The following is a 13,284-nucleotide window of genomic DNA, read 5'->3' as shown; positions in this document are numbered from 1 at the left end:
ATCCAGGAGCTGTTCAAACGCATCTCTGAGCAGTTCACCGCCATGTTCCGACGCAAGGCCTTCCTCCACTGGTACACTGGTGAGGGTATGGACGAGATGGAGTTCACAGAGGCCGAGAGCAACATGAACGACCTGGTGTCTGAGTACCAGCAGTACCAGGACGCCACTGCTGAGGATGACGGCGAGGTCGGGGAAGGTGACGATGAAGGCGAGGAGGCCTAGACGCCTCCTGTCGCCGACTGTCACCTTGTTTTTACCATGCGAGACTGTGGGGCTGAGTGAAACCTGTGAACAATTAAAAACATAAATATTAGGTCTGTTTACAGTAAAGTTGTCAAAGTTTTTCAGTTTTTTTTAAATGACCAGGTTAGATTATTATGGTCTGCTCACAGATAGACTCTTTGTTTACATTCAGTGCATTTTTTAAAAAGTTGACTTTTCTGTATTTTAGTGTCGCGTCACACTAAGATCTGAGGTCACTTTTCTTAAAGTGCAGACACGTGACTTCCTCCATAGCAAACAATATATATCATAGAATAACATATCCAGTTAAAATGCATCATGACATCACAGCCTCTCAACGAATCAGCACGTGTGTCTCATCCTCCTGATCGTTTGAGAGCGTCCTCTCACAGCCTCAGCCTAAATGACTTTATGCTCTAATCTTTTTCTATTATTTTCCGCTTGAAGATCGCGACGATCTCCTGTCGCTACCTCTATTTTAAACAATTAAAATGTGTGCAAAAAAAAAATGCAATCAGATCTGTGTAGAAACAGTGATAGAACATTATGGATGCTAACCCCCGTTAGCCACACACTTCACCTCCGTTAAAGATAAAAGTTTGTATATATATAGAAAATATTGTGTATATATACACTATTATTTATTTATATTTATTATATTACACTTATATTTCTAGGACTTGTGCAAGATGTTTATAATATAACACACACATATATATTATATATATATATAACTAGGTTTTAGAGATGTAATGTTTACAACTGAATTAGAACTCTTTGTTTTGTTTTTTGTTTTGTTACTTGTTTTACTGCTGCAGGTGTATCCTGATTTTAGTTTAGCTTACTGTATTATGTTACGTTGCAAATATTTATTCACATCAAATATTTATTTATTTATGTATTTATTTATAAATTATGTATTTACTTATTTATTAAGGTTGACAGTTGTTTTTTCATAGTTTTATATATTTAAATTTTTATATTTATTAATATGTTTACTTACATTTTATTAACGTTTGCATTTATATGTTAAGTTTCTGTCCTTTTATATTGACACATTTTATCTTCATATTCATTGTTTCTATTAATTTTTTATTTAATAAACTCCAAATTTGTCTTTGGTTTGAGTCTTTTTATTATATCTCAGTGTGTGTATACGATTTTTATTAATTTTTTTTATTGTTAATATTGTTTAAAAAAACGCGTTAACCACGTTAAAGGCACATAGAATTCGGCGGTTGTCTAACAACTTCATTACCCGAAATGCGTCTTTCATCTACGCAACTTCCGGTGGCGCTGTTGGCGGGCAGAACGGGCTTGTGCTGGTTGTTAGCGACGCCGAAGCTATTGTGCGATACAGCGGCCAAACACGTTAAGAAAAACAACTTATTCCAAACGCCAACGCTCCCACGCGTTTCTGCGCTGCAGCTGCCGTCTCTCCGGTCGGTTTCCGCGTGCAGCCGATAACAAAAAGACACCGTATTCACACGGGCCCGCCGCAAGCAGCGACCAGCGTCCCGAAGCATTCCCTGTTAAGGTAAGGCTCGCGCTTGCAGTTGTGAGGGGGATATGCCAGCCATGTTACCCACTGGAAGCAAAAGGCAGGCCGCCTCACGTCCAACCAGTGTTGTGACTTTAGTGAAAACGTATTATAACAACCTTACATAGTTAACATTTAACCAAGTCATATGTAAGTGTTCGCTCGGGGCTTTTTTGAAGCATTGTTTAGTGAAAACCCGCCACGGACATTAACTGATGAGGCACTGAAAGAAAAGCTAGGTTTTTCCTTGGACGTTTGTCTGCATGGAACACCGACCGGACTGCCATTGTCTGTTGGTGGCATGTTGACACGACCGAGTCCTCCGGTCTGTGATTGTTTATAATCATGTCCTAGTTTTGCATGTAAAGGTACAGCGACGTGAGCGAATGTGCTGTTTGCACAGACGGAAAAGGGGCGTTTTTACGTCGATCCCCCACCGACCTGCAGACCTCCCTGCTGCACCGTAGACCGCCACGTTTACCAAGCTTATTGTTATTTGTTTGTGTTGCTATTCTGGAGTAAACAACGTCTTAACCTGATGGAAACCCCCATTTTTTGAATCGTGCTTTGGTTTAAGGCAAAGCCAGAATCAAATGCAATGTTGTTGTGCAGAAATCGATCGACTTCTGTTCATAAACATTTCCGGTTGTAGGTCCAGTCTGTTTGTTTTGATTTGATTTGTGTGTAGAATGCATGTAGACCAAAGTAAAGTCGTCTTTCGCATCAGTATGAATAGAAATCGAGGGGTGTAAGAAAAATATATCGATACACTGAAATATTGCGATATTTTGTTTATATCTACAGCAATGTGTCCATTTTTTATTAACAATTAATAGTGAAATATTGATGGCTTTGGTTCTTTTTTGCTTTTATTTCTACTATAGTGATTACAAATGTAGGTCCATTAAATTGTTTAAAAAAAACTCAAAAAATGCATCGCCGTACATCGCAATATATCGTATCGTTGCCCCATATTGTGATACGTATTGCATTGTCAGAGTTTTGTGAAACTCTGACAATGCATGCGTCATAATGATGTAAGAATTGTTTGCACTACATGCGTTGTTGACTTTCCAAGTGTGGGTTGTGTGAATCGTCGTTGTTCAACAGTTCGACTTTGTTTTTTGTCCGCAGCAGAGGCTCCATCAGCAGACGTCAAGCTGGCGACCGTAGCAGGAAAGAAGGGCAAGAAGGTCGAGGAGGAGGAGCAGGCCGCGGCTCCTGCAGCAGCGCCGGCAGCTGCAGACGCAGCACCGGCGCCGGTTCCGGCAGCTGCTGATGCAGCTGCAGCACCAGCGCCTGCTCCTGCACCGCCGGCCGCTGCAGAAGAAGAGGAGGAAGAAGAATATGTAGTGGAGAAGGTTCTGGACCGGCGGGTGGTGAAGGGGAGAGTGGAGTTCCTGTTAAAGTGGAAGGGGTTCTCAAAGTGAGTAACAAATTATATCATTGTCAGAAAACGGTCTGTGAACCTCATCAACTGACACGGTTCTCTTCAATAACAGAAGAGAGAACACTGGAGAACACATTCCCACGTTCTGTTTCAACACCTGAATGTCTCTTAGGCTACGTCTTGGTTTAATAGCGGGTCATGACTAATGTTTTTTAAGCGCATATCGCCACCTACTGTACTGGAGTGTGTAGTGTCATGGTATGAACGGTGACATTTTGAGATAGCGCAGCCTATTTGTTAATGCGCAATTAAATTTTCATTCCAACTGATGCTAACTGTCGTTGTCGTGCGTTGCTACGTCTCTTTTCACCAGTGACGATAACACATGGGAGCCGGAGGAGAACCTGGACTGCCCCGACCTCATCGCCGAGTACATGCAGAAGCACAAAGAGAAGGAGGAAAAGAAGAAGGAGACCAAAAGGAAAAGCACCAGCGAGGCCTCGGGAGACTCCGAGGAGCGGGCCACTAAGAGGAAGAAGGAGGAGGTAAATGTTTAAGATCACAGAAAGACCAGGGAAATTAATTAGGTTGAAAAAATTAAATTTTTTTTCCTTTTCCTACGCTGTCCTCAGGGTGAGAAGGCCAGAGGTTTTGGTCGAGGTCTGCAGCCAGAGAGGATTATTGGAGCCACTGACTCCAGTGGAGAGCTTATGTTTCTCATGAAGTGGTGAGTCCTTCAATATTTTCTTTAAAGTATAGTAATAATATGAACAGATTAGAGATGTTAAAGATGTCCACCGTTCGTTTTGACTTTGAGAACCTCAAATACTAATGTTAAAGGTCAAAGGTCCTGTTGACAGTGTTGGTCAAAACATCATTCCTTAAAAATTGATATTCAAAAATATCAATACGCTGAAATAACGCGATATTTCCTGATCCCGTGTCGATCTCCTCAGTCATCTGTGTATTGTTTTTTTTTTTTATCACCAATTCCCAGTCCAATATTCCTGGTGTTGGTTCCTTTTCTTTCTTCTCTAGTGATTCCACTAGTGATTGTTCAGAAAAACAACTCAATATATCGTTGTGCTTATGAAATCGCAGTGTATCGTATTGTTGCCCCTGTATCGTGATACGTATCGCCAGAGTCTCGCCAATACACACCCCTAATGATAAGACTGTAACGTGCATGTCCCTGTGTGTGACCCTGCCCTCAAATCGTATTTACTGAAACCTTCTCTTTGCTTTTTTTTGGGACATTTTTTTGTGTGTGTTTTTGGGGGGGCGTTAAATTAATAGGAAGAACTCAGACGAGGCCGACCTGGTCCCGTCCAAGGAGGCCAACGTCAAATGCCCCCAGGTGGTCATCTCCTTCTACGAGGAGCGTCTCACCTGGCACTCTTACCCCACAGAAGAGGAGGAGAAGAAAGAGGAGGAGAAAAAAGACTAGATGAGTAGATCTGGGAGAGCGGTGGTGTAGGACGGAAAAAAATCGACAATATGCTAGTGAACTGTTGTTTATGTTAGTTACACCTTGGCAGCCATTTTGGCAGCGAGGGTGATTTTAAAGAGTATTCCCAGATCTGTGGGATCGAACCGCCAACGTAGCTGAAAGAGGAAACTACCTCTGTTTTCTTTCTGCCCTGGGAAGAGGTCCTTCAAAAGTCGCCCCCGCTCGTGTCTCGTATGAAAAATGTAGTCCAAAAATTTTAACGATTCTAAGTTGACAATTGTCTTTCCTTGTTTTTAAACCAGAACCTGTCACTTTTTGTGGGGGGGGGGCTGTTTGTCGTGAATGCAGCAACGTTTTTTTTTTTATGTTAAGCCACAGGTTCTTCTTGTTGTTGTTGTTTTTTTTAAAACAGAAAACAAGTAGAACTGGTGTTTGTGACGTGCTTTACATTACACGTGGGGGGAGTGGCTGGGGTGGGAGGGGCGAGGGGGGGGGGGTTCTTATTTTTGTCAAGGAAAGGAACCAGTTGAGGTGACAGAAAAGGACAGAGTCCGTTTGCCTCTTTCAGTTTTTAGTTCTCTTGCGCCACCTGGATTGTCATCATGTTGTCACACTGTTCTCCTACGGCCTCATGGTTCCACATGGTTCCACATGGTTCCACGTGTCGCCGCTTCCTGTAGGAGTGGCAGCCTTCACGTAACGAACACCGTCGGCCTCCAGCTTCTTCCAACCGCCAGTGTTTTATAGTCAGGAGCCGAGTGCATTTGTACATTTTCTTTCATTCCACTTCCTGCCAATCCTGCATCTTAATCTTGTATTCTTTTTTTTTTTCTTTTTGAAGTGAAGCTGATTCTTTTCGTCTTAATCATGTTCTCATGCCCAGTGTGTGGCTGTTGTTGTGTTTTAAAAGATTGTTTAGTGCCTGTGGCAGTTTTCTATTCACCAATAAACCATGTGATGTCAGATGAACCGGTTTTTAGTCAGTTTGTTGAACTGACCTGAGGCTGGTTGGTTTCCCGTTAAAGAAAAAAAAAACATATAACATCCGTAAAGTCTTCAGATTCAGGCTGATGTAGCCACGCTGTCGTTACTGAGCTAAGCTGCTGCAGTTAGCCTCGCTGAGAGCTGACGTCGTCGCTGACTGTATATAAAACCTGGACAGTTGATGTGGGAGTGAGCGTAAGAAATAAACCGGATTATAATGTAGTTGACAAAACTCAATATATTCAGAAAAATTAAAAAATAAAATGAGAAAAGAATTAAAGCACAACCTCAGTAATAACGTCAGTTCCTCTGTCCACTTCTTGTACACAGTGTGTGGTTGTTATCGGTACTGCAACAATAGGTCATCGCTGTTGTCGTTGACCTCTGACCTGTCAGGTTCCATGTTGGTATGTTCTAAGCGGCGCTAGATTTTAGGAGGACATTTTGGGCGATGTACGTACGAGGTGCAGTTTGGTTGGCTGCCACTAGGGCAGATAATGGCGTTGTTTCCTGTTGAGGCTGAGGCTCTGAAACTGAACTCATCTTCATTCCATACAGTCACAGTTCTTTTCTCAGCTGTGTTGTTTCAGCTGCTGACCTCAGGGGGCAGCAGTCGTCACATGACGTTTCAGCCCAGACTGGACGGGTCGATGCCTCCTCCCGCTTCACAGACCCTCCGCTGTCCGACACACCTGGTGTTTTGCAGAATTGAAATTTGAACATTGACTGTTGTGGCCCAGTTGTGCTCATTACAAAGTATATTGTATGCTAATTTTGTAGCTTCCTGTTTGTTGGCCATAGGGGTGCTGGTTCAAGTCCCATCTTCAGTGTTTGAATTTTTTTTTTTTTTTTAAAAGTTTAAAAAAAAAAATAAGTGTTAAAAATGTGGTGAGATCACACGTGTGTGTGTGTGTCCTTGTTCCTAGGCTACACCCCAGTGCATGGGTAGAACACGCTAACTGATGCTAGCCGTGTTCAAGCGTAACTAACGGTGACGTTACACACGCCGTCATTAAAAGTCCATTTTATAGTAACCTTTGTGGTGTTTTAAATATTTCCATGTGTATTTATGCGTGAATTTTAGCTGCCCCAGACCAGTAGGGGGTGCTATCATTCGAAAGGGACACTGTGTGAAGGTTTTTGAGGAGCATAAATTTGTTGTCTTTTTTGAAGTATTTTTCTTTTTCAAGTCCACAAAGTTGTTGACAGGAGGGATGAGGCTGGAAACCAAACATTTATAGAGTGGAGCAGAATGAGTGCATCGTTGTTGATGGTGTCGAGAATTCTTTCCTGGTTCTGTACATTTGCTTTGAATACCTGCAAAAGAAAAATACTGCAAAAAAAGGGGGGGCTGGAGGGTGTGTGGGGGGGGTGTAGTAACCCCGGGCCCCTAGAAAAACCTTGACATCGAAACCATTTGTCAACAAAAATGTCACAAAACCGTTGGACTGAAGCCACTCCTGAACCCTGACTAAGGCAGTTCACGTCTGGAGGTTCAGCCAGTGTTAAAAAAAAAAAATTAAAAAATCAGAAAACTGCATCAGATAATTTTTGTGTTCTTGACAGTATGGAGTTATTTTACCGTTTAGTACAGTCCAGCACCTGTGACGCAGGAGTCTGAAGTGTTACACTCTGACTGTGTAACACTCCGACAGTGTAACCCTCTGACAGTGTAACACTCCGACAGTGTAACACTCCGACAGTGTAACGCTCCGACAGTGTAACGCTCTGACTGTGTAACACTGACTGTAACGCTCTGACTGTGTAACACCGACTGTAACACTCTGACAGTGTAACACTCTGACAGTGTAACACCGACTGTAACGCTCTCTTGACTTCACTGTGAACATCAGTATTGGGTGGTATTTTGTCACAGCCCCCTCCGACCAGTTAGCCAGTTAGCTTGTGTTGTCTTTCTCCTTGTATACTGTATGGAGTGTTATGTTTTTGGTCTTTTGTTTTTTTCCTGTCACAGCTGATTTCTCTTTGTCAGTTTTGGACAATAAAGTTCTTGGTTTTCCTAATCTGTTATAATGTCTTAGTTTTCCTGTCATGTGTGCGGTCGGACAGCAGGGGTCGGACAGCAGGGGTCGGACAGCAGGGGTCGGACAGCAGGGGTCAGACAGCAGTAATCTTTAGACAACAAAAGGCCAGTTTGTGCTGCTAAGCTAAGATGCTAAGTTTAAACCTCTGTTCCTGTCTGACCTGTGGACCAGGTTCAAAGAAACTCAAGACTCTGACTGTAAACACGACTCAAGACTTTATTTTTTTTTTATTATTACAAAACATTTCCAAAGTCCTTGAATACCAGCAAGCACCTGGGACCGACAGACAAATGTAGAAAAAGTCCACATAGAAAAGAGCACATTTTTCATTCAAACCCGTCTGTTTAAATCGATGCCAATCATTTCATTTTGACTCTTCGTGCAACTACAGTAGTTTGATTTGAGGTATTTCAGTTAAATGCTCTTCAAACAGTGAGACCCGACGAAAGCTTTAAAAAAATCTGCCATGTTTGATTTGTCTTCAATCATAATCAATCAAATGCAGGTTCGACGACTCATTTCAAGACTGAAAAATGATTCCAGTGGGTTCTTAAAATAAGGAGCGGGTACCCACACCAGGGTGCAGAGCTGTTGGGGGGAGTGGGGGAGGGGGTACTGCAGAAAAGGACCAGAACAACAGCAGTAGACTAAAGCCTTTGACATAATCAAACCAATCCCTGATCAAGGAAGATAAAGTCTGTCATTCACCTTCAATACATTTGTACAGTGTTAGTTTTTTTTTCTTCAATTCCTTCTTTTTTTCTGCAGTAGTGTTTTTTCTTCCTGTGAATCAGCAGGTTTTAAAACGTTGGGCTGTATCCGATGGTGCCTACAGGCTACACAGTTTTACGGGTCATCTCTGTTGCTGCTCCTCTGGGACAGTCTTCGTCCTCACAGTCCTCAGGACGAGACACAGGCGACATTTAACAAAAAAAAAACAACTAAATCAAAGATCGATTGTCTCAAAAACCGAACTTTCCTCCACCCGTTAGAACACGGGTATCATTTCATGACTTTAAATACGACGAGACGGGAAGTGCTGCCGTTTGGATGACGTGTTTTCCTTTGAGTTCCTTCAGTTAAAAAAAGAAATTTCTCCTCGCTGTCTATTCCAGTCTCTGTCTCAGCTCAACTAAGGGAGGAACTCTGTTGTTCTCTGGTCCCAAAGTCTCATGACTTTTTGAGTAATAGCTTTTTAAACTTGGCGTTGAGGACAGTTTTTCATCATCCAGTTTCTTTCCAGTGTAGAAAAACGCTGATGAATCCTTGATTCTACAACATCGCTCCGCAAAGACGTCAAAATGTCCAGAGTTTTTTTTTTTTTTTTCATCCTCTGAAGATTTCACTTCTTCTTGCTTCTCTGTTTCTTGCCTGTTCTCCCTCCTCTCCCTGGCATCCACGCCTGCTGCTGGAGTGAATCCACCGCCACGCTGCCATCGGAGGCAAAGTTTAGAAAGAACTCTGAAGAATCCAGCTGCCGTCCTTCTTCGTCCCTCAGCTGAGAAAAGACTTCCTGGTACAGGACCTTCAGCCGGCGCTTCATTTCCTGCAGGTTTCTCAGGGATTCTTGTTTCTCTCGCATCAGCCGCGTTCGCCGGCGCCTCAGAGCGGACACCTCGTCGTCCAGAGCCATGAGCCCGTCCAGTTTCCTCTTCCTGCAGTTCTGGGCTGCTATCTTGTTCTTGCCGCGGCGCCGTATGTCCCTGACGAGGCAGAGCTGCTCCTCCGTCAGCCGGTAACCTGTCAGTAGGTCGTTGAACTCTTCCACCGGCAGATGGACGATCAGCTCGTTGGAGAACGGCAGCTTCAGGGATTTGGCCCGTCTTTCGTCGCGGCTCCACATTTTGCTCTCCGATATGCTTCTGGAGGTGGAGAAATGGTGGCGTCGAGCGGCGGGGGGCCGTGGGGAGGATTTGCTGTGTTTGGTGGGTATGTGTGGTTGAGGAGAAGAGGGGAAGGTGGAGGACCTGGGCTGGTTGTACGTGTGATCGTGGTCAACCTGCTCCAGCCACGGGAAGTCGTTCAGACCCATGTGATCGCCGCAGTTGACAGGGAAGAGTTTCTTGACATCACCAGGATACTCTCCTCCCACTGCTCCCATCACCTCCTCTTCCACCTCCTCCTGCTTTATGGTGACTTCCAGTTCCATGTCTGAACCAACAACTCCTTCTTCGTTCTCTTCATCAACATCTCCACTGACTGGACTTTCTTCACCTGATGTGTACGATGAGGAAGAGGCTAAAGAAGACGAAGACGACGAGGAGGAAGTGCGGGAGCGATAGGAAGGACTCGGAGAAGCAGGACTGTGGCTGAAGTCCAGGGAAAGACCTGAGTCGGAGTCCGCCTCATTGCCAGCATCTAAGAAGAAGAACCAGAGGTTTAAAGTTCTCCTCAAAGCCCGGTACACGTCTGTGTCAATACGGACTGTGAAAACGTTTGTCTTTTCATTTCATTACCTTGGTCCAGAGTCTGTGATTGGCTCCGGTCTTCTCCAACCGCCCTTTCGCAGACTGGAGGGTCACTGTCTCGGTTATTACCGTCACTGGTGAGGTAGCCCTCCTCCTCCAGCCGGGCCGCCATCTCTGGACTAAAGCCCCCCTCCAGAGCCAGGTCTAAAACCCTGATCTCTTCCAGAAGGCTGGCCTCATCTAACAAGTCACCCAGTCGTCCGGGGAGGTCGTAATCCTCGCCAACGTTTTCCTCATCGATCAGGAAACTACCAACCAGGTCCTGGGTCATCTCACTGCCCTCCAGAGACGAGGTAGGACTGGGGGGCGTGAGGGGGCGCATTTGGAAGTTGACATCAAACCCGGTGAGACCTTCGTCTGGGTACAGAGTGTGATGTGGACCAGGACGGTCACCAGGAGACGTGGACTTGTCCGACGACCCTTCTTCAAGGAAGTCCATGTGGTCTGGAGGACTCTGGAAGGCGTTCAGGTTCAGGTTTTTCTGGAAACCTCCTGAACCAAAGGTTGAACTGTGGTCGTCCAGGTCGGCGCTGGGCGTCAGTGGGAGCAGCGGGGAGGGGTCAGGCCTGCTGGGAGACCACAGGAAACCTGGAACATATGAACCATTAAAAGTTAAAAAAAAAATTATTCTCTTGTAAAACACAGCTTTTAAAATATGGTACGCATATCACTGTGAGGAATTGACTTCTTTGTGTTTGTGTAGTTGTGTTTTGTAGTCAGTGTGGCTCATATTGGTCGGTACTGTTGGTACTGTTGGTACTGTTGGTACTGTTGGTACTGTTGGTACTCTGAGAGACAAATATTTTTAAGGTGGAATTCTGTTTATTCTGGTCGGTACTGTTGGTACTGTTGGTACTCGGAGAGACAAATATTTTTAAGGTGGTATTCTGTTTATTCTTTATTCTGTTCTGTGAACCACTGTCCTAGAATACAATTTGGATTTTTTTTATTTTTTTTATTACCATGTTGCGTGTTTGTCGGACCATGCTCCTCTGATAGGTGGCGCTGGTGTTGGTTCAGGGCTTCACACAGGTCACCTGTGGTTCCGGAGCGTCTCGGAGGTGGAGCTTGATCAAATGATGTCATGTCGACATCTGTGTTCTGGAAGAAAAGTTTCGGTTTTTAAAATCTGTTCAACTGAAACTCTTTCTGGTTTAAATGCTGTGAAATTTAATTTTTTCTTCAACTCAAATTCATATTTATTTATTTAGAACTCAGTTATTCAGGGACAGAACCACAGGCCCGGTTCTTCCACTCACCTCAGGCTCCATGATGTCAAATAAGTCCTGCCACTGAAACTCCAGGTCCAGGCTGTCAGTGGAGACGAGTGGAGACGATAAGGACCGTCGGTCTGAGGGAAAGTTCTCCTCCAACAGCCTCAGACACTCCTGCAGGGAGAAGGACGTCTGGGAACAGAGACGGAGACTCGGTCAAACCACCTTTTCTTTAATCAACTGCCCCCTGCTGTCCAGTCTTTGCTGTTGCCTCAGTGAAATAGCCTCTTTCCCAAGTCCCCCCCCCCCCGTCAATCGTGTTGTTTTGGTTTCATTCTCAGAATTTCTGTCTTCTGTTTCCACATTCTGTGAATCACAAATCACACCCTTCTCCTTTCTGACCTTTGACCTGTGATGTTATGTGAGAAAGAGAGGATTCTTGGTAGTGGGTCTGACCTACAAACATGCAACACCTGTGACCCATATTTATATTTTCATCTACTTTTTGAAGATGTCCCTCTCCTCGTTTGTTCGATTTTTTCTTTTCCCCCTCAGATACGTTTGTCGTCTGTCACATATTTCAGGATCTGAATTCTGGCTGTAGACGACACCGTACGGCGCAGCTGCCAAACTGTGTCACCCACTTCCTGTTCTGCTGAGCTGGCAGCGGTGCTGCGTTCACAGACGGAGCATCCGACTCTGATTTCAAGCGTGAAAGACAAACGTTTTTGGTTTTTTTTTCTCTTCACGCTCTTTAGTCTCAACTCACTCAGCGTTTTTTTTAGAGAAAACCAAACTCTGAGGCGACAGAATTCTGAAAATGACTTTTCACCTGATCTTCGTTCAGAGTGGACTCTCCCCCTTCCTCCTCCTCCTCCTCCTCCACCTCTCCACCGTCATGGAGGAGCTGGTGATGTTCTTCCTGAATGAATGGAGAGAAAAGATACAATCAGAGACGTCTCTCAAACCTCTGGGTCGGGGTCCGACTGACACCATGACCTTATGGATGATTGGTCGAAGTGACTACGTATCTGCATATGTACATTACATTGTCATTTAAAATTGAACCGACCGTAAAACGAAAAGGTCAGAGTAATTATGAAACGGTCACGGCATTTGACTGACAGCTGGGTCGTCCAGTGAGAGACAACATGTTTTCTGGGTCTGTGGTTCTATATGTCTGTAAGTGGAGAACGTAAAGGCTCCCGTGTCACCCAGAGACAGCAGCCTGAATCGAAATAGCATCAACCTTCTGTTGACCCGGCTGAGGACTTACAGACGAACCCAGAGACCTGCAGCAGCTGGACACTATGGACGTGTGTGTGTGTGTGTCCTGGAACATGTCAGGATCTCTGGGCCTCATGTTAACTGTGAACCAGTGTGGATCTCTCACTGCCTGAACAGTTACGTTCTCAGACTTGATCTCTAAGAGTCCGTCAGAGTCAACTCTGGACAGGTGCGGGGTTGTATTCCTTTTTATTATTTTATATTAATTTACCAACAACAAACAAGTGTCTTCTACTTCATTTGAGTGAATTAATTATAATTAGTCGTGATTCATTTCAACGGCGTCCATTCATTGGCCCACCTAGAGTACAGTCAGCTGATTGGCTCTGCCTTCAGATGCGACCGCTGTGATTGGACAGATATTTTGATACCATATGTACCTGGGTTTTTATCGACTTTTCCCCCAGAGCCGAGCCAGGAAACAGGAGAGATCTGTTGACAGAACCGCCTGTGTGTGTGTTGTTGTGTTGTTGTGTGTGTGTGCATTTGTGCAGTAAACAGGAGAGGTTGCAAAACCGAACGATGTAAATGTGTCAACAGGACGGGGATCGGGTTTCAAAACAAGCCGGACAGTCACAAGGCCGGGAGAAAAGGTTCTAGAAATGCATGACTCTGTGTTTGTGTGTTAGCGTGCCATTTGATATGGAGGGAGGGGGGGGGAGG

The 13,284-nt window shown here is 44.5% G+C and overlaps 3 protein-coding genes across 3 annotated transcripts in view; 2 read left to right on the top strand and 1 right to left on the bottom strand.

The window, feature by feature from the left end:
• The window catches only part of LOC103393554 (tubulin beta chain), an 18,888-nt gene extending 18,041 nt beyond the window's left edge, over window positions 1–847 (top strand). Inside the window, exon 5 of the mRNA XM_008330555.3 lies at window positions 1–847. This exon is cut by the window's left edge and continues 4 nt beyond it. Within this exon, the coding sequence (XP_008328777.1) occupies window positions 1–222 (222 nt within the window). The 3' untranslated portion in view covers window positions 223–847.
• Window positions 848–1,506: 659 nt separating this feature from the next.
• Window positions 1,507–4,852, top strand: LOC103393563 (chromobox protein homolog 1-like). Its single transcript, XM_008330563.2, has 7 exons — window positions 1,507–1,558; window positions 1,672–1,780; window positions 2,152–2,246; window positions 2,918–3,209; window positions 3,547–3,718; window positions 3,806–3,900; window positions 4,470–4,852. Exons 1-7 carry the CDS (start codon window positions 1,507–1,509, stop codon window positions 4,618–4,620), a joined length of 966 nt encoding a protein of 321 aa, XP_008328785.1. The 3' UTR covers window positions 4,621–4,852.
• A 2,996-nt stretch (window positions 4,853–7,848) lies between these two features.
• Window positions 7,849–13,284, bottom strand: part of LOC103393553 (endoplasmic reticulum membrane sensor NFE2L1-like) — a 9,971-nt gene continuing 4,535 nt past the window's right edge. The window contains exons 4-8 of the mRNA XM_008330554.3: window positions 12,167–12,256; window positions 11,380–11,526; window positions 11,083–11,221; window positions 10,109–10,708; window positions 7,849–10,010 (exon numbers count right to left, since the gene is read on the bottom strand). Of these exons, the coding sequence (XP_008328776.1) occupies window positions 8,995–10,010; window positions 10,109–10,708; window positions 11,083–11,221; window positions 11,380–11,526; window positions 12,167–12,256 (1,992 nt within the window). The 3' untranslated portion in view covers window positions 7,849–8,994. The remainder of the gene's footprint in view (window positions 10,011–10,108; window positions 10,709–11,082; window positions 11,222–11,379; window positions 11,527–12,166; window positions 12,257–13,284) is intronic.

The sequence above is a fragment of the Cynoglossus semilaevis genome, chromosome 17, assembly GCF_000523025.1.
Source record: "Cynoglossus semilaevis isolate Cse_v1.0 chromosome 17, Cse_v1.0, whole genome shotgun sequence".
Classification (NCBI taxonomy): domain Eukaryota; kingdom Metazoa; phylum Chordata; class Actinopteri; order Pleuronectiformes; family Cynoglossidae; genus Cynoglossus; species Cynoglossus semilaevis.
This window is presented reverse-complemented; position numbering and strand designations above follow the sequence as displayed.